Source organism: Schistocerca serialis, chromosome 3 (genome assembly GCF_023864345.2).
Source record: "Schistocerca serialis cubense isolate TAMUIC-IGC-003099 chromosome 3, iqSchSeri2.2, whole genome shotgun sequence".
NCBI classification, from domain to species: Eukaryota; Metazoa; Arthropoda; class Insecta; order Orthoptera; family Acrididae; genus Schistocerca; species Schistocerca serialis.
The window spans coordinates 120,732,941-120,758,013 of record NC_064640.1 but is presented as its reverse complement, the minus strand read 5'-3'; the positions used below and the strand labels follow the sequence as shown (position 1 = coordinate 120,758,013).

Genomic DNA, 25,073 nt, shown 5'->3' with positions numbered 1-25,073 from the left:
CTCTACGATCGTCTCCATGGGAGAATAGCAGCCTGCATTGCTGCGAAAGGTGGATATACACTGTACTAGTGCTGACATTGTGCATGCTCTGTTGCCTGTGTCTATGTGCCTGTGGTTCTGTCAGTGTGATCATGTGATGTATCTGACCCCAGGAATGTGTCAATAAAGTTTCCCCTTCCTGGAACAATGAATTCACGGTGTTCTTATTTCAATTTCCAGGAGTGTAGTTTTTAATAGTAATCCTGTTGGAAAACTGCTACAAGCCGAACAGTGCTGCAACTCTCCAAAACGAAATAAGCTAAATGTATCTACAAAGAAAAGCTTAATCGGCTTGTAGCAGCACTCCATCAGGATTACTATAAAAACTATATACTTTTTTCTATATATTAAAAAGTATATAGTTTTTGTAGTAATCCTGTTGGATTGCTGCTACAAGCCGAATAATGGTGCTAACTCTCCAGAACGAAATAAGCTAAACGTATCTGCAAAGAAACGCTGAAATAAAACAAGGCGTATTGTTGTGCAGTGTTATTTTTGCAATAATTATAATGTGTAAGTTATTTAAGAACGGGGTGGAGGAGTATCCGAAAATTCAGTTTGATCAAATTTTATGCACAGACAAGCTAAAATTGAATCAACAATGATATTATTTTGATAGAAATATCTTTCACTTTGGAATCAAGTTCCTAAAAAATTATTTACTCATATTTCTCATATTACGTACTGGTATGTAATTGAGTTTAAAACGACTTCACGAAATAATTGTTCCACACGATTTTGCATCTTACCTTAAATGCGTGTACGATGTTTCGTTTCAATGGCTTTACTAGCCGAAGAGAAAATGTATAGACATTAAAAATGTGAAGCGTCTGGAAAACACGAAAGAATGGAATTTAGAGGTGTGCCTTGTGCATTTTATTAGAGAAGTGAAGTCTGGATGCACTAGTTCTTCGAAGGTAGATGTAACAATCTGCTTTTTTTTATTTCTGTGATATTCAAATACGGTATCAGCCCATTTTAAAACCTCGATATTTTGACCCAAAATGTATTTAAATAAACATCTTCATGGCAGTTTCTTTTGCGTAACTTTCTTTTCCTTGCGATAAAAATATAAATAATCTTTCTGCTAGGTAATTACAGAACAAACTTCGCAGTATCTGCGCTGTAATATTACATTATTTCATTCATTTAGCAAACTACTGCACTGACGAGAACTTCACTGTTTCTTGCCACACTTAAGTCACTGGCACATTGGTTATTGTAGCTATGAAACGTATGACTTCTGATTCATCCTTCGTAAATCAAAGTCTGCTCTGTATAGAACTGCTTTCTTCGTTATTGTGAAATTGCCGTACTTAGCTCAAATGGTTCAAATGGCTCTGAGCACTATGCGACTTAACTTCTGAGGTCATCATTCGCCTAGAACTTAGAACTAATTAAACCTAACTAACCTAAGGACATCACACACATCCATGCCCGAGGCAGGATTCGAACCTGCGACCGTAGCGGTCACGCGGTTCCAGACTGAAGCGCCTTTAACCGCACGGCCACACCGGCCGGCTGTACTTAGCTGATGTCGACTATGCTGCATCAGCATTTCCAGTAAGGCTCTTGGCTGTTTATGTTTCGAAGTTATGAACTTTGTCTTGTGTATATGTATGTAAACGAGCTCGGAACACACTCTAATAAAGCTTTAGTTTCCTTTGTTGGGTTTTGTAATTCAATCTAATAATACATTTTCACTGAAGCGAGACTTGAAATATTAGTTCAATGCAAATAATTTTCCATTAATCAACATGGATTTCGATGCTTTCCTATTGTCAAGAAGAAAAGCTAGAAAAGAAGCCAAATGATTGCGAAAAAGAGCCCTACGTCGAGACACCAATGAAATCGCTCGTTTGTCAGCAAATTGGTACTAAAAAGAAGCCAGAATTATCTCTAAAAAAGCTGATTTGGCAACGCTGAAGCCGACATCTGAATTGGCCGAGTCAGAAAAGTTAAGAATACCTCAGACTGAGCATCATGGAAATCGTATATGTTGTACTAGAGATACAGAACGTCAGTCAATCCTGCCCATCTAATGAAAGCGAGTAGGTCCTCTATTCTTGCACCCTGCTACTTCCTTTGGTACCCAGGGTTGCCGCGAAACTACTTTATCAAGATAGTATTCCCGGAAGCCCGTACAGTATGTGACTGTATAGAGGCATGCAACTTCCAGCGGTGTTTGACGACGCTGGCTCGGGAACTGTTATGGATCGGGCGGAACCTGAGCTGCGGCCGCCTCACTTCACACGGACCAAAGTGGACGCCTGTGTGTACATTGACAGCTGATCACCGCGTCGACTGCAAATGCGCGCAGACGGGATTCTAGCGTTTCGCTCTGTAAATATGTCTTCGCTCCCGCCCAATCACTTCATCGTATGTTCCGCTGGTTCGACCATCTACAACCGTATCGAGATTGGTACCTAGCAAGAATCCATACAGTACAGAATTGATATCCCCCCTTCCTATTCCGAGCGCGGCTGGTTCGCAGAAACCAAAATTGACGGTACACTTCCGCATACCTTTGAGTTCTCCAAGTATTTGCTAGTGGTCGCTACGCGAGATGCAAATTGAACGAAGTAATGTATTTCTTGACTCGTACGGGGACCTCGTCCCTCGAAACTCTAAGTAATTCTCTCCGCGTTGCAGAGCACCTTTCTTGTAGCGTATCTCATTTTAATTTATTAGTTAAGTATTTTTCTGTTGCTCTCGTGCTGACTAAATAAATCTGTGACAAAGAGACCAGACACTGAATATTCTCTGTCTAATTAGCGCCTTAGACAAAGGCGTTCAGATTGATGCCGTGTTTCTTGATTTCCGGAAGGCATCCCATACACTTCTGCAATGCCGTTTCTTGGAAGAAATCCGAGCTTGTCGACTGCCGGAACAGTTTTGCGATTGGATATACGAAGCGTGCTGAAAAGTAATGCCTCCCGATTTTATATGCGAAAACTCATAACGCTTTTTAAATAAAACAAACTTTACTATCATTTTACACCAACCAGTCTGTTGATACCGTCACTATACATTTTTCGAGTTTGTTGACGGGCCTTAACTTCACCTCTGCTTGCAGCGCTTCATCATTATTGAAGTGAAGTCCTCGAAGGTGTTCTTTAAGTTTTGGAAACAGATGAAAATCGGGTGGGGTCAAGGCGAACTGTGTGGGGGATGATCGATGACAGTGCAGTCAAGGCGTAGGACTGTTGCAGATCTCGCAGGGCTAGAGCGTGGTCTGGCATTGTCATGCTGAAGGAGAGAATACTCTATGCGTGGGCGGACTCTTCGAATTCAAAACTCGATTACAGCACGCTACTTCTCACGCACAGACGTAGTTACGTTACACACCACCACCTTATACACCACGATTCGGAGCCCCTAGCTGCATAAGGCTGCAAATATGTAGACATGAAGAATCATGATGAAGAATGTTAATAACGTTTGTTTTATTTCAAAAGCTTTAACAGTTCTCATGTAAAAAACTCCGAGGAATTACTTTTCAGCAAGTCCTCGTAGGATTTCCTTGCAGATACAACTAAATACTTTATTCTTAACGCAACAGAATCGACAAACGTTAAAGATAATTTTGAGAATGTCCCAAGGGAGTGTTATAAAGCCGCGACTACTAACAATTTATATTAACGATATAGTGAATAGCGTTGAATGCTTCGTGAGACTATTCGCGGACGATGCTATTGTCTATAGCAAGGTTGCAACACGAGAAAACTGTAACAAATGCAAGAAGACCTGCAGAGGATCCACGATTGGTGGAGGTACTGGTAGTTGACCCTGAACAGAATAAATGAAACATATTGCACATAAACTGGCAAAGCCGGCCGCTGTGGCAGAGCGGTTCTAGGCACTTCAGTCCGGAACCACTCTGCTGCTACGGTTGCAGGTTCGAATCCTGCATCGGGCATGGATGTGTGTGATGTCCTTAGGTTAGTTAGGTATAAGTAGTTCTAAGTCTAGCGTACTGATGACCTCAGATGTTAAGTCCCATAGCGCTTGGAACCATTAAAAAAAAAAAAAAAAGAAAAAAAACAGGCAAAAACATCCACTACTGTCCGATAACACTGTTAGCAAAATAATTAATGTTGAGTAATGAAATTTCGGAAATACATTTGTGTAGGTAACATATTTCAGTGATTAACAATGCAGGAATAGGGGTTAACGTAAGCACGAGATAAGCCATTGCAAATGTGAAATGCTGATACATCAATAACCAGTGTAAGTGCTAGAACGTTGAATGCAAGCAAACAAACGTGCATGCATAGTGTTGTACAGGTGCTGGATGTGAATTATTGAGTTTCATGCCTGTGGCACTTGGTCAGTCAATGCAGGGGCGGTTAATGCTGTCTGCAGATGACAGTGGAGTTGTCGTCCAATGATGTCCCATCTGTGTTCGATTGGAGAAAGATCTGGTAATCGACCAGGCCAAGGCAACAAGTCGACACTCTATAGAGCATGTTGGGTTACAACAGCGGTATGTGGGCGAGCGTTATACTGTTGGAAAACACTCCGAAGGAAAGCTTTTCAAGAATGGTAGCACACCAGGTCGAATCACCATATTGACACAATTTTGCAGTTAGTGTGTGCGGGATACCTACGAGAGTGCTCCTGCTGTCATACGAATCCTCACCCCAGACAATAACTTCAGGTGTAGGTCCAGTGTGTGTAGCAGGCAGACAGGTTGGTTGCAGGCCCCAACCGGCCTGCTCCTAACCAACACACGGCCATCACTGGTGCCGAGACAGAACCAGCTTTCATCAGAAAACACAACAGGTCTGCCCTCCGATGAGCTTTCGCTTAACACCAATGAAGTCGCAAATGGCAGTGGTTTGGAATAAGTGGAATGGAGGCTACAGGGCGTCCGGCTCGGAGCTGTCGATGGAATAACCAATTAGTAACAGTTAGATAGGTCACTGTGGTGCCAATTGCTGCTCAAATTGCTGCTGCACCTGCAGTTCGATGCGCCGTAGACATACGCCGTACTCGATGATCTTCCCTCTCGATAGTGTCATGTGGCCACCTGAGCCCGCTCTTCTTGCTACCACGCATTCTCGTGACCACCGCTGCTAGCAAACATATACAGCGGCTACATTCCTGCCAAGTCCTTCTGCAATGTCACAGTTTCTTCTAGCCCTATTACACGACTTTGTTCAGGCTTAGTGAGGTGTTAGTAATGGCGTCTTTGCCACCTTAAAGGCATTCTTGACAAACATGAATTCGCAACGCCCAGTCTCAAAGATAATTAACGCACACGACCGTAACAGCGTGTGTTCAAAGCAAACGTGACTTGCATCCTCATGGCCGGCCGGTGTGGCCGAGCGGTTCTAGGGGCTTCAGTCTGGAACCGCGTGACCGCTACGATCGCAGGTTCGAATCCTGCCTCGGACATGGATGTGTGTGATGTCCTTAGGTTAGCTAGGTTTAAGTAGTTCTAAGTTCTAGGGGACTGATGACCTCAGATTTTAAGTCCCATAGTGCTCAGAGCCATTTGAACCATTTTTGCATCCTCATGAGGCGCTACTAGCGTCACTCTCATTCAACTGGCGCGAAATTTCAATAGACTTCATCTCTCAAATGTAGAAACACGCCTATCAACTTTTGTTTATCTCGCACAACTCCTTCCTGTTGATGCAATTTTTTTCTGTCAGTGTGGTATCAGAAGCAGATGGCACACTGAGAGATTCATTGGAAATATTTAAGCAAATGTAATTCATCCGTGAAAGTAGTGGCTTACAAAACAGTCCGTCTACTGATTCTTGAGTACTGGTGATCTGTATGGAACCCTCAGCAAGTTGGATTAATAGGAGAGATAGGGGAGATCCAACGAGGAGCGGTGCCTTTCATTGCGGGATCACCACAAGAGCATTACGGAGAAAGTCAGTAAACTCCAGCAACAGACGCTACAAGAGAGGTGTTGTGCACCACAGAGAGCTTAATTGTTGATGAAATTCTATCACATATAACTGAAGGAGATGATGCAGTGGTAAAGATACTGGACTCGCGTTGGGGGTGAATAGCAGTTCAGATCCGTCCCCAACCATCTGTATTTAGGTTCCCCATGATCAAATGATGGGATGGTACCTGTGGTGTCATCCGAAGAGCGAGGTGCCAAAACAAAGTTGGTGCCTCACAATGCAAGTATTGGGAGTAGGCCAGTTCTACCCCAAAGTACCTATATTCAAGATGGCGGCGATGGTGTCATCCAAGATGGCGGCTGTGATGTCAATCAAGATGGCGGATTTTGGCGAGAAGTTTGAATTTCAGCAGGAAAGTGCCACGCCCCCCCTCGGCCAGAAAAATGGCGGGAAGTTCAAATTCCAACATGATAATGCATCATACCCCTGTTATCTCTGCTAAGCAAAGGAAATGGCGGGAAAAAAGTACTTGTCTTTATTATTTAACAAATTTCAAGCACATGCGTTCACTGGGTCTGTACTCCAACTGGCTTAGTTCATATCAGTATCAATAGAGGGCGCCACCGTGAACTAATATCATGATGCAAGTACTGTCATTCAAAATGGCTGCCCCCGGTGTATCCACCACGACCTCCAGAGCCCAGCTGGCTTATTTCATATCGATGCGACCAGAGAGTGCTCCCCTGACGTCAAATCATGACACAAGTACCGGCATTCAAGATGACGGCACCCACTGTGTTCACCGCGAGCTCCAGAGCCCAACTGACTTAGTTCATATCGTGACCACCAGAGGGCGCTGCTGTGACGTCGGTTGATGACACAAGATCCTCTGCTCTCTCTCACCACGTAACCGGCCCGCGGGCGTCTGACTGCTTATGTCACACACCCACGGTCGCCACCCCATACTCGCGATGGACATAGTCTTCTGTAAATATGCTAACTGAAGTAACACCAAATTCACTCATCTAACCTATCAATTTCCTAAGTACTTAAGTCCATTTCAATTTTAATCATATTCAATGAGTAAATTTACAATTTCAATACTCAATGATCAAATGATAAGTTCCACATTTTACCACTATCATCGCGGTCTTCATTCATGACCTAGCACACCCCACCCCAGAATGCTGCATTCCTGTTGGCTACTGCATTAGTCATGTGATGCGACTTCATAGAACATAAAACTTGGAATCGATTTTCACCAATGCCACACCCACCTGGACTTGGAATCAAATAGTCTCCACCACGATCCTCAACCCAGCACCACGCACCCTTACTGACCCATTTTAGCGGGCTAACGTGCACTAACGGACACTAACCTGTACTAACCTGCACTAATGTGCACTAACCTGTACTAACGGGTAGTAATGTGCACAGCGCATGACGTCATCGAAGATGGTTGAGCGAAATGGTGGTAAACAGATTTCAACACAAGTCTTCATTTTGCAAGCGATGTCTCCACCATGAGGTTTACTGACCAACTGACATAGTACACATTACTGTCATCAGATGGTACTGTCATCCCTCCTATGACCTAATCACAGATGGTCGTCTGTAGGGGCGAGAATTATGCTAAAATTACTCAGGCTGCGCTAGGCTGCTGGGGAGAGTAAGGAAGGAGTCCACTCTGTTTACTTTCGAACAATTTATTTAGAGATCGAAGATATTTATCTTACTGAGGCAAAACACTCTCCATCTTATGCTTCCGCTCACAATACACAGTCTGCAGACATGCAAACAACTCCTAATTTACGCAAATAATTTAATTACAGACACTCATATTCCTCCTAAATAATTCAGTATAGGTGTGTCTAGACATGCTCAGTAATCGTAAACTGTCCAAATAACTCTTAGCACAGCCTACACACCTCCTCGCAAAATAATTCAATCAACGCCCGCAAGCACCCTCCACCAACCCCTGTCCAGTAGAAGGCATAGACATGCCCAACGACATGGCGCGGCTGTCAGCTGTCAAACCACACACGGGTACCTGCCCAGGGCCAGCAAGCGGTCACATCTCATTCATACTTCATTTCTGAGAAATTAATATCCAAATACTTGTTCACCTAGACGCCTACGATGAAGTGATTGGGCGGGAGCGAAGACATATTTACAGAGCGAAACGCTAGAATCCCGTCTGCGCGCATTTGCAGTCGACCGGCGATCAGCTGTCAATGTACACACAGGCGTCCACTTAGGTCCGTGTGAAGTGAGGCGGCCGCAGCTCAGGTTCCGCCCGATCCATAACAGTTCCCGAGCCAGCGTCGTCAAACACCGCTGGAAGTTGCATGCCTCTATACAGTCACGGTTATACTGACGTCACATCATTCCAAAGCGCGTTCAAATCAAATGGTTCAAATGGCTCTGAGCACTGACTTAACAGCTGAGGTCATCAGTCCCCTAGAACATAAAGCTACTTAAACCTAACTAACCTAAGGACAACACACATGTCCATGCCCAAGGCAGGATTCGAACCTGCGACCGTAGCGGTCTCGCGGTTCCAGACTGTAGCGCCTAGAACCGCTCGGCCACTCTGGCCGGCAAAGCGCGTTCACGCCAGTCTCATATTCGAGGCATCTCCAAGCACCACTTGTCTTTGCCATTGAAGGCAGAGTATGGTTCAAATGGCTCTGAGCACTATGGGACTTAACACCTAAGGTCATCAGTCCCCTGGAACTTAGAACTACTTAAACCTAACTAACCTAAGGACGTCACACACATCCATGCCCGAGGCAGGATTCGTACCTGCGACCGTAGCGGTCGCGCGATTCCAGACTGAAGCGCCTAGAAACGCTCGGCCACACCGGCCGGCGAAGGCAGAATAGCACAGAACATGTTGACACGCGTTCAGCGGCGCGAACCCGACCCAGCGTGACTCACACCTCGCCATCTAAAACATTCTCAATGTTATTCTTACGTCACATGGCTTTGTGAAAAAAGGTATCAACCAAGTCCAGCTCTTCGTAATTTTATAGTGCCCCAGAAACATTGCCGGCCGGAGTGGCCGAGCGGTTAAAGGCGCTACAGTCAGGAACCGCACGACCGCTACGGTCGCAGGTTCGAATCCTGCCTCGGGCATGGATGTGTGTGATGTCCTTAGGTTAGTTAGGTTTAAGTAGTTCTAAGTTCTAGGGGACTTATGACCACAGCAGTTGAGTCCCATAGTGCTCAGAGCCATTTGAACCAACCCCAGAAACAGTTAATGCTCGCTTTCTTGTTGTCTCAGCTTGTATGCGCGAAAATTCCTACCCTAAGCGAACCTGTTTACGAAAATATCACCGAATCCAGTCTTCCTCCCGGACTTAACGTGATAGCCTTCCTGCTCTCAACATACGCAAATGATCTCACCACTCATCCTTGCGAGTCTCGTATGTATTTGCTGATGTGTAGAAAACTTTGCGAAGTTCAGTTGCCAGTGCAATATGGTGATCATTGTAAAATAGTTTATTAGCGCTGAACGTCGTGTCTGTAGAATGACAGAAAAGGCTGACGGTGCTTCCCTGTCGGAGTCAGAGTGTAGCAGCAATTGTAATATTTAATTGTAGTTATACTGATAAATATCTTCCTGGCTTCGAATATGCTTGCGAGTCTAGTATGTATTTTATGATCTGTAGACAACTTTGTGGGTTTAACTGTCAGTGCAAAATGGTGATCAGTGTAAAATAGTTTACTACCGCTGAGTGTAGCGTCTGTAGAAAGAAAGAACAGGTTGGGGGCGTATAGATTGAGGGAACTATCGGCGCAATTTAGCAATCTGTGCAAAATAACCACAGAAAGCCCCAGAAAGAACAGGTGGATGGTGCTTTCATATAAGCGGCGTTAGTAATTCGACTGATAAATTCGATAATAGCGAATCAGAATACTAGATTGATTGTGGTGGGATATAGGAGCGGTGATATCATTTGCGTATGTTGAGAGCAGGAAGGCTATCACGTTATGTTCGGAAGGAAGACCGGATTTGGCGATATTTTCGTAAACAGGTTCTGTTAGGGTAGGCATTTTCGCGCATACAAGCTGTGACAACAAGAAAGCGAGCATTAACTGTTTCTGGGGCACTATAAAATTACGAAGAGCTGGACTTAGTTGATTTTTTTTTCACAAAGCAATGAGACGTAAGAATAACACTGACAAGGGAACCTGCCCATCGCACCCCCCTCAGATTTAGTTATAAGTTGGCACAGTGGATAGGCCTTGAATAACTGAACACAGATCAATCGAGAAAACAGGAAGAAGTTGTGTGGAACTATGAAAAAAGTAGGCAAAATATACAAACTGAGTAGTCCACGCGCCACATAGGCAACATTAAAGTTAGCCTGAGCTCAGGAGCGACGTGGTCCCGTGGTTAACGTGAGCAACTGCGGAACGAGAGGCGTTTGATTCAAGTCTGCCAGCACGGTAGCTCAGCGTGTTCGGTCAGAGGGTTAGCTGCCCTCTGTAATAAAAAAACTGAGTTAATCGATCAACAATGAACTTAAACGGATGTCTTACGACGTCCGCCCCGAGCAGACTTGAAACAAGGACTTCTCGTTCCGCAGCTGCTCACGCTAACCACGGGACCACGGCGCTTCTGGGATCAGATTCTCCTTGATGTTATCCTATGTTCCGCATGGACTACTCAGTTTGTATATTTCGCTTATTTTTTTCATAGTTCCACACAACTTCTTCCTGTTTCCTCGATTGATCTGTGTTCAGTTTTTCAAGGCCTATCCACTGTACCAACTTATGGGGAGGTTCCCTTGTGAAAATGTTTTAGATGGCGATATGTCAGTCACGCTGGGGGCAGGTACGCGCGGCTGAACACGTGTATCAGCACGCTCTGTGCTATCCTGCCTTCAATGGTAAGGACAAGTGGCTCTTGGAGATGCCTCGAATATGAGACTGGCGTGAACGCGCTTTGGAATGATATGACGTCAGTATAACGGTGACTGTATAGAGGATGCAACTTTCAACGGTTTTCGACGGCGCTGGCTCGGGGACTGCTATGGAGCGAGCGGGAGCCGAGCTGCGGCCGCCTCACTTCGCGCGGCCCTAAATGGACGTCTGGGTGTGCATTGATTGACAGCTGAGGGCCGCGTCGACTACAAATGCGTGCGAACGTGATTCTAGCGTTTGCGCTCTGTAAATATGTCTTCGTTCCCACCCAATCACTTCATCATAGGCGTCTAGATGAACACGTATTTCGATAGGAATTTCTCAGAAATGAGGTATGAATGAGATGTGACCGCTTGCTGGACCTGGGCAGGTGCCTGTGTGTGGTTTAACAGCTGACGGCCGCGCCATGTCGTTGGGCATCTCTATGCGCTCTACTGGACAGGGGTTGGCGGAGGGTGCTTGCGGGTGTTGATTGAATTATTTTGCGAGGAGGTGTGTAGGCTGTGCTAAGAGTTATTTGGACAGTTTACGAGTACTGAGCATGTCTAGACATACCTATGCTGAATTATTTAGGAGGAGTATGAATGTCTGTAATTAAATTATTTGCATAAATTAGGAGTTGTTTGCATGTCTGCAGACTGTGTATTGTGAGCGGAAGCATAAGATGGAGAGTGTTTTGCCTCAGTAAGATAAATATCTTCGATCTCTAAATAAAATGTTCGAAAGTAAACAGAGTGGACTCCTTCCTTACCCTCCCCAGCAGCCTAGCCCAGCCTGAGTAATTTTAGCATAATTCTGGGACCTACAGACCACCATCTGGGATTAGGTCATAGGAGGGATGACAGTACCATGTGATGGCAGCAATGTGTACTGTGTCAGTTGGACAGTAAACCTCGTGGTGGAGACACCGTCTGCAAAATAAAGATTTGTGTTGAGATCTGTTTGCCCATCATTTCGCCGAACCATCTTGGATGACGTCATGCACAGTGCACATTACTACCCGTTAGTACAGGTTAATGCACATCAGTGTAGGTTAGTACAGGTTAGTGTCCGTTAGTGCACGTTAGCCCGCTAACATGGGTCAGTAAGGGGGATGGTGCTGGGTTGAGGATCGTGGTGGAGACTTTAACTATTTGATTCCAAGTCCAGGTGGGTGTGGCATTGGTGAAAATTGATTCCGAGTTCTAGGGTCTATGAAGTCGAATCACATGGCTAATGCAGTAGCCAACAAGAGTGCAACATTCTAGGGGTGGGGTGTGTTAGGTCATGAATGAACACCGCTATGATAGTGGTAAAATGTGGAACTTCTCATTTGATCATTGAATATTGAAATTGTAAATTGACTTATTGAATATGATTAAAATTGAAATGGACTTAAGTACTTAGGTAATTGATAGGTTAGATGAGTGAATTTGGTGTTACTTTAGTTAGCATATTTGCAGAAGACTATGTCCGGCGCGAGTATGGAGGTGGCGGCCGAGGGTGTGTGATGTAAACGGTCAGACGCCCGCGGGCATATGGCATGGTGCGAGAGAGAGCAGAGGATCTTGTGTCATCAACCGACGTCACGGTAGCACCCTCTGGTGGTCACGATATGAACTAAGTTAGTTGGGTTCTGGAGCTCACGGTGAAGACACTGTATACAGCCATCTAGTATATCGGTACTTGCGTCATCACCCGACGTCGCCGTGGCGTCCTATGGTGGCACCGATATGAACTAAGCCAGTTGGGCTCTGGAGCTTGTGGTGGATACATCAGATGCAGGCATCTTGAATGGCAGTACTTGCGTCATTACCTGACATCAGGAGAGCGCCCTCTGGTGGCACTGATACGAACTAAGCCAGTTGGAGTCCAGACCCAGTGGAGAACACTCCTGCTTTAAATTGGTTAAATAATAAAGACAAGTACTTTTTCCCAACGTTTCCTTTGCTTAGTAGGTATAACAGGGGTGCAATGCATTATCATGTTGAAATTTGAACTTCCCACCATTTTTCTGGGTGATGGGGGGGGGGGGGGCGTAGCACTTTCTCACCAAAATCAAACTTCCCGCAAAAATCCGCCATCTTGATTGACATCACAGCAGCCATCTTGGATGACGTTATCGCTGCCATCTTAGATAACGGTACTTTGGGGTAGACCCGCCTAGCCCCAATACTAATGGAGCCACAAGGGTCTTAAAGTCGCTGCAAGCCGCATCAACGAATGAGCCCAAAAACGTTCGCTACACTGACGCAGCTGGTCATTTCCTTACGACCACGCACAGTACCGCTCAGCACAGTCTGCAATCGTTGACTAAGATAACAACATCATCTTCTGGTAGGCCATCTGTGTGATCAGTTTATAAGACAGAATTGTACAAGAAAGTTATTGTTAAATGTACTTTGGAAGAGAGATTTGTATTTTGTTTCCTCAAGTGATACGTCAATGTTTGAAGACATTTGTAAATTGTCACGACATTCCTGTGGAAATGGATTGTACAGTGTTCATGTAATTCTTCTTATCTATGTTATAATAAAGTGAACTAATATTTCATGTGTTATGATATCCACTCGGTCTCCTCCCGGAGTAAGGAACGCACTGTTTTACTAACGAGCGTATTTTCGTCCAGTACTACAGTTACTTTGAAACGGCAAGGCCGCTTTCCCTACCCACCCTTCCCCGATCCGACGGGATGTTAAACACTAATCTTGCTTCCCCTTTTTCCTTCCCATGTATTCCTCGAGAAACGATAGCAACGGGAAAATCAGAGAAATATAGATGTCATATCGAACTTTGCAACAATAGTTCTTTCCAAGCGCCATTCATGAGTAGAATACGAAAGGGGGCGGGGGGGGGGGGGGAGCAAGGTTTGTGGTACCATAAGTACCCACAGCCACACATCGTAAGGTGACTTGCGGAGTATGGTTGTAGATGTAGTTAATCAAATTCGCCAACAATCCCTGACCGATAAACAACATTCGAAAATTGGTCAAACGTAGGTTTTGTAAGTGTCCCCATCTGTGTATGAATTACGTTTCCTTAGGATTCTTCTAATAAATATCAGTATGGCATCTCCTTACTCATGACTGGAACTTTGTTCCCTCTGAAGAGACAGATCCAGTTACTTAACGGTTTTGGCTGATTTCAGTGATGGATAATCAATCATGTTGTCAAAAGATGCCGGAGATTTTCGTCTATTTACGCACATTACAACACTCGTATTTGTGCTGAGGGGCCGGCCGTTGTGGCCGCGTGGTTCTAGGTGCTTCAGTCCGGAACCGCGCTGCTGCTATGATCGCAGGTTCGAATCCTGCCTCGGGCATGTGTGTGTGTGTGTGTGTGTGTGTGTGTGTGTGTGTGTGTGTGTGTGTGTGTGTGTGTAATGTCCTTAGGTTAGTTAGGTTTAAATAGTTCTAAATCTAGGGGACTGGTGACCTCAGTTTTTAAGTCCCATAGTGATTAGAGCCATTTGAACTATTTGTACTGAGGGTCAGCTGCTTCTCCTTATACCAAGCGCTGACTTCGTTCAAATATTCCTGCATATGTCATCAGTTTTACAACAATTTGAGCGCTATGTATACCACAACGTCGTCTACAAGTAGCCCCAAATATTTAAAAGCATTGTTTTTCTTTATTTCTTTATTATAATTTCATTCCCTTTTGGAGACAGACTGGTGGCTGCTGTCTCTGCTATATAAAGTTTATTTGCAACACGTTGCTACATATCTGACAAAAAATGGAGCACTCAGAAAGGGAGGAGGAAACGAAATGAAAGTTAACGGTTTGAGAGGATATGTGATGTTATGTCAGTGATTACGATATGGAATCAGATTTATAAATAACTTGGCAATATGAGCACCCATATCAGTATGACGTTACACCCACTCTGGACTGGAAGCATTTACTGATTCGCTTGGGAAGGATGTCATTAAGCCATTGTATCCTCTCCTGAGCGAGCTGGTCCAGAATTGTTGTAACAGGTCATTGATATCCTGGATGCTGGTTCTGGGAGAGAATTGACATCCGAGCTAGTTTCACACATGTTCTACAGGGAGTAGCTTACCATCATACTGAAAGTTCATAGAGACACATGTTATGTGTGGACAAGGACTGTCCTGTTGAAATTACCTCTATACTGATGCCACAGGGTCCCAGGTTCGATTCCCAGCGTGGTCAGGGATTTTCACCTGCCTCAAGATGATTGGGTGTTTCTGTTGTCCTCATCACTTCATCATCATTCCTGAAAGTGGCGAGATGGGACTGAGTAAATGTCGGGAATTTGTACAGGCGCTGATAATCGCGCAGTTGCGCGCCCCACAATCCAAACATCATCATCATCTACAGGGTGTTACAAAAAGGTACGGCCAAACTTTCAGGAAACATTCCTCACACACAAAGAAAGAAAGTATGTCATGTGGACATGTATCCGGAAACGCTTACTTTCCATGTTAGAGCTCATTTTATTACTTCTCTTCAAATCACATTAATCATGGAATGGAAACACACAGCAACAGAACGTACCAGCGTGACGTCAAACACTTTGTTACAGGAAATGTTCAAAATGTCCTCCGTTAGCGAGGATACATGCATCCACCCTCTGTCGCATGGAATCCCTGATGCGCTGATGCAGCCCTGGAGAATGGCGTATTGTATCACAGCCGTCCACAATATGAGCATGAAGAGTCTCTACATTTGGTACCGGGGTTGCGTAGACAAGAGTTTTCAAATGCCCCCATAAATGAAAGTCAAGAGTGTTGAGGTCAGGAGAGCGTGGAGGCCATGGAATTGGTCCGCCTCTAACAATCCATCGGTCACTGAATCTGTTGTTGAGAAGCGTATGAACACTTCGACTGAAATGTGCAGGAGCTCCATCGTGCATGAACCACATGCTGTGTCGTACTTGTAAAGGCACATGTTCTAGCAGCACAGGTAGAGTATCCCGTATGAAATCATGATAACGTGCTCCACTCATCGTAGGTGGAAGAACATGGGGCCCAATCAAGACATCACCAACAATGCCTGCCCAAACGTTCACAGAAAATCTGTATTGATGACGTGATTGCACAATTGAGTGCGGATTCTCGTCAGCCCAACTGGCGGTGAATAGAGGGAGTACAGTACATACTGACGAAACTAAAATGAGCTCTAATATGGAAATTAAGCGTTTCCGGACACATGTCCACATAACATCTTTTCTTTATTTGTGTGTGAGGAATGTTTCCTGAAAGCTTGGCCGTACCTTTTTGTAACACCCTGTATACTGATGCATGAGAGGTAACACATGAGGACACAGGATATCTGTGACATACTGTTGTGCTGGCAGAGATTCCACAGTCATTACTAGCTGTGACTTGAAGTCATACCTGATATTTCCTGCACACCATGATGCTAAGAATAACACTACTGTGCCTCTGCAAAACATTGCAGGAATGGGATATCTTATCAGGTCGCACCACACTCACTGGTGATAGTCATCCAGTGTAGTTCAGAAGTGCAATTCATTCTGAACACAGTGTGATGCCATTCATCAGCAGTCCATGCTTCCCAGTTAAAGCACCTAATGTGTTGGTAGTTCAGGTGGCCTACAAACACAATCAAAAATCTATAAAAAAGGTGACTTAATTTATAATTTTATTTACAATATACAGGGTGTTACAAAAAGGTACGGCCAACATTTCACGAAACATTCCTCACACACAAATAAAGAAAAGATGTTATGTGGACATGTGTCTGGAAACGCTTAATTTCCATGTTAGAGCTCATTTAAGTTTCTTCCACCTACGCTCAATGGAGCACGTTATCATGATTTCATACAGGATACTCTACCTGTGCTGCTAGAACATGTGCCTTTACAAGTATGACACAACATGTGGTTCACGCACGATAGAGCTCCTGCACATTTCAGTCGAAGTGTTCGTACGCCTCTCAAGAACATATTCGGTGGCCGATGGATTGGTAGAGGCGGACCAATTCCGTGGCCTCCACGCTCTCCTGACCTCGACCCTCTTGACTTTCATTTATGGGGGCATTTGAAAGCTCTTGTCTACGCAACCCCGGTACCAAATGTAGAGACTCTTCATGCTCATATTGTGGACGGCTGTGATACAATACGCAATTCTCCAGGGCAGCATCAGCCCATCAGGGATTCCATGCGACGGAGGGTGGATGCATGTATCCTCGCTAACGGTGGACATTTTGAACATTTCCTATAACAAAGTGTTTGAAGTCACGCTGGTACGTTCTGTTGCTGTGTTTTCCATTCCGTGATTAATGTGATTTGAAGAGAAGTAATAAAATGAGCTCTAACATGGAAAGTAAGCGTTTCCGGACACATGTCCACATAACATATTTTCTTTCTTTGTGTGTGAGGAATGTTTCCTGAAAGTTTGGCCGTACCTTTTTGTAACACCCAGTATACAACTAATAAATGTACATATGCTGTGCTGTAGGGTCCTTCTGTGGTGTTATATTATATCAGAGTAATGTTCTTGACAAAAACAAATAGTCTTGAATGTCGATACAATTTTATAAGTCACTGACAGTAGCAATGCTTAGTAGCGTTGTGCAGTGTTGATGTAATTTTCTTCACAGCTGTCTTCCATCCCAAGGTTGATGAGTCTGTCGATTCACTGAGTCTGGGGCACATCTCTGTGCGTGGATGCTTAAAAAGACACGCCAGTCAGTCAGAGTTGCAGGCAGTGAGGTCATGTGAATTTAGTGTCCTCTGGTGATGTGTATGCATGCTGGCCCTCATTGGAGACAGCGAGTGATGAAAAAGCGAGCCCGTCCAGCTGTGTGTTGGTGGGAGACTTAAATGTGCCGTCTCCCACGAAGCTGTGAGTGGCGCACGGCACACCAACTGCGGTCGATGAAGCTGCAGTTATACTACTGCACCACTCCAAATGCAGTCCTTTGTGGTGTAGTATAAACGGCAAACAATGCATGGGTCGGTAATTCCCTAGTCCAGATACTACATAACAGCTCTGAGCAATTGTGTGGGGAGACACAGAATCTTGCAGGGAGTCCAGCACTTTTCTCCAATGGAAGGGGCAGATGTAAAAGGGTTAAGATTGTTTGGTGCAGAATACGGTGATCCTCCCGTGTGGTGATCAGACTTGGTCAGCTGTAACTGTACAATGAGTATGCCTGACTTCATGTTCCTATGCAGTCCAACATTAGGCCACTGTCACATCTGAATGCCCAACAAACCTGGATATAGCACAATTCAACCAGCCAACCAAATGGAGACCCACAATGAGGCCTATTACACATTCTGTTAATTGCCGATAACCCTGTCTCACAAGAGTGCATTGTATCTTCGTCACTTTCACAGTGATCACTTAATACGTGAAGCTATTCACACCCCTCATACACCAACAAAAGTCATGGGATACCTTGTAATATCGTGTCGGACCTTCTTTTGCTTGATGTAATATTGCGGAAGTGTTGCCAGTGCAGGAATTTTTGCACAAACTGACCTCTCTATTATGTCCCATGTCAGGCAATCCAGGTGGCAAAATCACTTGCTCGATGGCCCAACGACAGGGTGCATTGTCATACATAAAAATTTCATTGTTGTTTGGGAAGATGAAATCCATGAATGGCTGCAAATGGACTCCATGTAACTGAACATGACCATTTCCAGTCAATAATAGGTTCAGTTCGGCCAAAGGACACAGTCCATCCTATATAAATACCGCCCACACCATTATGGAATCATCACCAGCTTGCACCGCGCCTTGTTGATAACTTGGGTCCACGGTTTCGTAGGGTCTACGCGACAATCAAAACCTACCATCATCTCTTACCAATTGAAACTGTTTTAATTTTTATGGTGTCCATTAATGCCAAATTTTGCCACACTCTATTAATGGATACATTCGTTGTACATCCCACATGGATTTCTGCGATTTTTCAGTGCAGTGTTGTTTGTCTGTTATCACTGGCAACTCTACGCTAATGCCGCTGCCTTCGGTCGTCAAGTAAAGGCCGGTGACCACTACGTTGACTGTGGCTAGAGGTAATGCCTGAAATTTGGTATTCTTGGTGCATTCTTGACGGTGTGAATCTCAGAACATTGAATTCCTTAACGATTTCCGAAATGGAATGTCTCTCCAACTACCATTCCGTGTACAAAGTCTGTTGATTCCCGTTAAGCGGCCATAAGCATGTCGGACACCTTTTCACTTGGATCAAATGACAGCTCTGCCAATCCACAGCACGTAGTTTAGTGGCTAGTGTTGTTGCCTCTGGATTACGGGGTCCCGGGTTCGATTCCCAGCCGGGTTGGGGATTTTCTCTGCTGGGGGACTGGGTGTTTGTGTTGTCCTCATCATTTCACCATCATCATCATTCCCGACAGTGGCTCGATCAGACTGTGCAAAAAATTGGACTGTGATGACCACGCAGTTGAGCGCCCACCAAACCAAACATCATCATCACAGCTCTGCCAGTGCACTGCCCTTTTATACCTTGTGTACGCGATATTACCGCTGTCTGTATATGTGCATATGTCTGTCCCATGACTTCTGTCGCCTCAGTGCATACCCTACCAGCTCTATTAACAACACTAAATACAAACAAGACTAATGCATTCTGATGGCTGTTCAACCTGTCATAGAGTATTGTAACTCTAATCCTTTACATACCCGTGATGACTGGGTGTTGTGTGATGTCCTTAGGTTAGTTAGGTTTAAGTAGTTCTAAGTTCTCGGGGACTGATGACCATAGATGTTAAGTCCCATAGTGCTCAGAGCCATTTGAACCATTTATATACCTGCCATTGATGTGTTCATGTATGAAGTTAAATTGAGGTTCAACAATGCCACGCGAGATTAGCCGAGCAGTCTAAGGCGCTGCAGTCATGGCCTGTGCAACGGAGGTTCGAGTCCTCCATTGGGCAAGGATGTGTGTGTTTGTCCTTAGGGTAATTTAGGGTAAGTAGTGTGTAAGCTTAGGGACTGAGGACCATAGCAGTTAAGTCCCATAAGATTTCACACACATTTGAGCATTTTTGCAAGATTTCACACACATTTGAGCATTTTTGAACATTCAACAATGTCTTCTGAGTACTTCACTTCTTTTGTCAGACAGTGCATATTGAGAAAGTCGCAAAATTTGTTAGTTCATAAAACTGTCTGTTAGTACTTTAATCACATCATGTTTATTAATTTTACAATTTTCAAGTGCTGTAAATGGGGATATATGTTGTCAGAAGATAGTGATACTTGCGCTATTGCTGGTGGAGATGATGGTGCTGTGATACTTCATTCCTGGTGTTGCTGATGCTGTTAGTGACATGATGCTGATATAGCTTGAAGATGGCTGTAATTACAATGATGGGACAACAGCAATAGTACAGGCAGCTCACAAGGGATTGAGATCTGGAGGGTTATAAGCGGTAAGATATTTGGTGTAGAGAGAGGATGGGAGAGGAAGAAAAACATCCAGAGAAAACAGGGACTTGAGGGTATTGAAGCTAATGATATAGGCAGAGTAGTGACTAGATCAAAATAGGAGATGAGTCTAAGGTATTTCTATGCATTTGAATTAGATGTGAGCTTTATTAATAGAGCCTGTTTACCTCATCCATTGTTTTCTTATAAATTAGAATACAGTGGGAGTGACATAATCGAATAATCGATATGTGATATTGATAATGTGTTTGGATGTTGTTGGTTGTGTATAATGAAATGAAAATTATCGTTTCGATAATTTTTGTATGCGTTTTATAAGTAGGTGGTAGTGTTCTTACAATGTGATAAACAACTATATTTTTTCTCCTGCGTTAGAACTAACTGTAGAGTCTTTTACCATAGGAAAAAAGGGAGAGGATGTTGTATGGTGGCTGTTGAGCTCTTTCTACCGTACAATTGCACAATACCTTAACAGGGTTGTTTATTTACATAAACATGAAGCTACTTATCTTTAAGAGAGTCCAAGCTCTTCTGTGACAGTCCTCTTACAGGCAGTATCGGTATTGTAGCCATAACAAACTTTAGTGTTGTTATGGGTAAAGTACAAGTCCTGCTATATACACTAAACTGGTAGCAATGTACTGATAGAAGCCAACTAGAATAGTGACTGAGCTAGTGACTAAGCAAGTGTCTGAGAGACTGAGACTGAGCTACTGACTGAGACTGAGCCCTCCATTTTTTTTCTTTTCTTTATTGTAATTTCACCCCTGCCCCACAAGGGCACAAAGTTTCAAATCACGCAGTGATCACCATTCAAAGATAAGCGAAACCAGAGCTCATACTGAGGCGTTCAGAGAGTCGTTTTTCCCTCGCGCGATCCGCGAGTGGAACAGAGGGGTTGGGGGTTGGGGGGGTGGGGAGGGGAATATGACTTTGGCGCGAATTGTGCCCTCCGCCACACACCGCTTGGTGGCTAGCGGAGTATACATGTAGATGTAGAAGGACAGAGGATGGCTGGCAGTGGCACAGTCCACCGCTCTTCAGCTAAAGGGCTTTACCAAAAAAATGCAGAAAGGTGAACTGTTACATAAAAGGGGGATGAAAAGGGGGACATAAAACACTGTAAATGGAGATGATGGGAGGTAAAATACACACTAATACGAGGACATTCACTGGGGGCAGTTCAAAAGTCGACATAAAGTTAAAAGAACACAGCTGGCAATTTGAAGCGCACTTAAAAAACACTGGAGGCAAAAACAAGTTAAAAGTCGGCCACAGTATAAAAAGCACACGAACAATAATGGACTATATACAGGTCGAGCACGCAATTAAAACCACGCAACACTAACGCAGCACACTTGACAATGAATAAAAACCTGGGAGGATCCGCTGGGGGGAGGGGGGGGGGGGGGGAAGGGAGAAGGGCAAAGGAGGAGGGGAGAGAAAGGGGGATGAGATAGGGGGCGCGCGGAAGGGGAGCTGGGGAGGAAAGGGACAGGAGAGGAAAACAGCTGAGGAGGGGTGCAGGGACTCAGGGGGAAGGAGGGAAATCCGCTCTGGGAGAAGGAGGGGAGAGGAATAGGGGTTGCATGGGGTGAGGGGAAGGGGGTGGGGGGGTGGGGGGGTGGGGGAACAAGACCAGGCTACGTTGATAGGAAGAGTAGATGTTACAGCGAAGTTCAACATCTGGGATGTGGAGGTGCTGGAAGTTTCCCTGATGAAGGAGATGCTGGGTGTGGAGGTGGCGAGAGGAAGGGATACAGCGATAAGCCCTCCGGTCCGCGGCGGCGATCTAAATACTTACGGTCGAGAGGGCGTTGCCAGCATGTTGCTTGCGAGTCTGTCTTTGGCTTCTCTCGTGATAGGCGCACATGACTCAGCACCTACTATCGATCTTCTTGCTACATCTTTGCCGACCGGTGTGCTGGCGACAGCTTACGCCGTCACACTAACTTTTTCACTTAAAAAGTATTTAATGAAAACTGTTTCGTCAAATTGTCATTTACATACAGTGTGGATGTTAGCTCTGTTCAGTCATTGTAAACTCTAAATAATTTTTCGCTTTCACATATCTGATCTCACTTGCGGAATGACGCCCAGTGAAGAAAATATCCAAGTCGTCATGGAACATTTGCAATTTGCCACGACTGCAAAGCACAATGGTAAAATTAAGATTAAAAAGAGAAAGAAGTACAAAATCCACTTCTAAAACATGCATGAAGGCGGCGAAAATGGGTTAACTTCAGACGATTCCATATGACGAAACAGTCAAAACTGATTTCCCGAGAAACCCTGACTTGAGGTGACGGTCCGTTGACGGCTTGTGTGAATACCACCATTTGAAACCCATTGTGAAATGTTTTGACGCGACATGAAGTGACGTGACTGCCAGAATGAACTGATTTTAAACTGAATGTGCTAAATAAAAACTCATTTTTCCAGTTTTGTCGTAAACTAAAAGAGCTTTAAACAGTTACGTTTTTTGTTTCATATGTGCGAATATTTAGCTAATTTTCTAATCGGTTGCCTCTACCCATGACGTCCTACAGTTCTTGCGCACGGCTGACTTTGCTGTAGTTGATCTTAATTCTCAACTATTTGCTGTATATCAACCTTCGATTGTTTTTTCCCCGTATAGTCTGTTTCAACTGATAATGATCATATCTTCGCAAATGTGGATCTTTGACCCAGAACCGCAATTGTCAAATGTAGTGTTGATACTACAAATGCAGTGGTAAGAATGCTGTCCGCTGAAGTGACAGCGAGTGAATGTTCACACCGCAATGAAGGGAACTGTGTGCGTAGTGAAAGCCCTACTGTGGAGGTTAACAGGATACGTAAGTGATTACTCTGAAAAATTAGAGTAATTAGCCTTTCTAGAATTTGAGCGGTGCACGAGAGAACTTTAGTTTCTATCGGTTGTTTGTTGATACTTGTTCTTAATCTCATTGTACGTTACTGTGTTGCCACTACATTTAGAAATGGAATACTATAAGTGTCATTCGTGTCATCACATGTGAATATGTGTTACAACTTCGTGAAGTTTCAATAGGACTTCTGTATGTCATGTGCAGTATGCAGACGAATTTCCATCATCTGAAAACAAACCTATGGAACTCAAAACCATTCAGATAATATTTTCGTAATACCGTAAATAGCAGACATGTCTCACCTGACGTAAACATCGACGAATCTTAATTGTTTGGTATTGTGTGTAGGCTAACCAAGTGATAAGTAATATCTCGAATTCTTCACTATTTAAAGTGAAATACAGGGGAATTAACGTTCTCGTATTATATCCCCACCTCTGCCCCCTTTCCTACCCTTTCTCATACACACAAAAAATAATGGTTACATGACATTCACTGGATTTACCTTCCAACCTAATATAGACTTCCTGCTGCCCTACAGATCAGTCTGTTAGTAAAACTTTCACTCCGAAAAAAATATGTAGGGAAAATAAATAGGGCAAGTGTTTTGCTTTCTCAGTTTGTGGCCGCATTTCACATTCTACAACATTCCTTCATGGCTTAAAACCGACATCCAGTATTGGTAGATTGAATCAACCTCCTGGGATATGAAACACTGCGCATAGTGAGCTTGCTTTTGGATTAACTGAAGTTCCAGTACCACTTTGCCAAATCACTACCAAACAGTCACTTTTCGACCTAACCTAGACCTTGAGCTATGCTCCAGATCAGTATCTAACAACTGGATTGTTGTATCGATGTTGATTGTTTTTGCCAACTCACAACCAGATTGTCACCTTTCAGCATAACCTGTACCTTGGGCTCTGTTACCAATCAGTCACTGCAACCTCCATTCCATAAACTTATCTAAAGCCAAAAGAAATATTGTCATTGTTTTGTTCTCTTTCTCTTTGTGCATGTATGACATCACAAATATATCAGTATTACATTATGGGATGAAGCCAACATTCGGTAGTGATAACTTGGTATTGAGTGTACTTTCTTTTCCATGGAGTCAGAGCTCCTGTAATGGACCAGGAACTGCTGTACATACCTTTTAACTTGAAAACAGCACAGTGAAATAAATCGTGTCATTTAACAATGGTACAATTGTAGACTTTCATTTTTCATTATTAAGGTTGCGAGTAAAGTGGCATATGACACTAGTTGCCTGACATCTTGACTTCTCCAACCTCAGGAGGAGGGAACAGAACAGTTGAGAAAAAGTTTGCAGGCTATGTGCTTTGTTGAATTATTCTGCAGCAGTACATTAAATGCAAAGAAACTGTGTCACACAAATTATTGTGTGTATAGTCTTGTTTAGTTTTAAGATGACGTTATAGCATAAACAAAAACTTTAAAGTTAAGTTTGAATACTGCAATTGGGTCACCATTTTAGTCACTGTTATAGACTAAAACATCCTAGATTTGCATTTTTATTAACTTTCCCTGGATTGCTTCAAATGACTAACAAGTTGATTTTTTAATTTTCTGCAAGTTACATTCATTTCTGCAGCATAAGAAAACATTGTCAGTCAATTTTCCATTAGTTCTGTGGCGTGTATTTTTTCGATGGTACGTGACAGTCCAAATTACCATACACCTGTGCATAGCAGTGTGATCAGTGAATCAAGGCTTAATGCAATTACAAGCAGGTTTTAGGCCTAGTGAGCAGCAAGACTCATGGTATATTCTTTGAAGTGTGAAATCCTATGTTACATAGCTAGCCTTCAGGATATTTTTGTTGATATGTTGCAGTTGTACATCTTGGTTGTGTATTTTATTTATAACATGTGGTTTAATGCTTGTGAGTAGTAGCTCTGATTATGTTCTTTACTAGACTTCTATAGACCTAGTGGAGACAGTGATCC

General features: G+C 43.9%; 1 protein-coding gene across 2 annotated transcripts in view; it reads left to right on the top strand.

Annotated features, from left to right (window-relative positions):
- LOC126469813 (mucolipin-3-like) overlaps nt 1–25,073 on the top strand; it is a 170,607-nt gene that overhangs the window by 13,689 nt on the left and 131,845 nt on the right. The window contains exon 1 of one of the 2 annotated variants that reach the window (XM_050097091.1): nt 22,862–23,070. The exons of the other annotated variant lie outside the window; for it this stretch is intronic. Coding sequence (XP_049953048.1) covers nt 22,974–23,070 — 97 coding nt within the window. The 5' untranslated portion in view covers nt 22,862–22,973. Of the gene's footprint in view, nt 1–22,861; nt 23,071–25,073 lie in introns of those variants that run through there. 2 annotated transcript variants of the gene reach the window in all.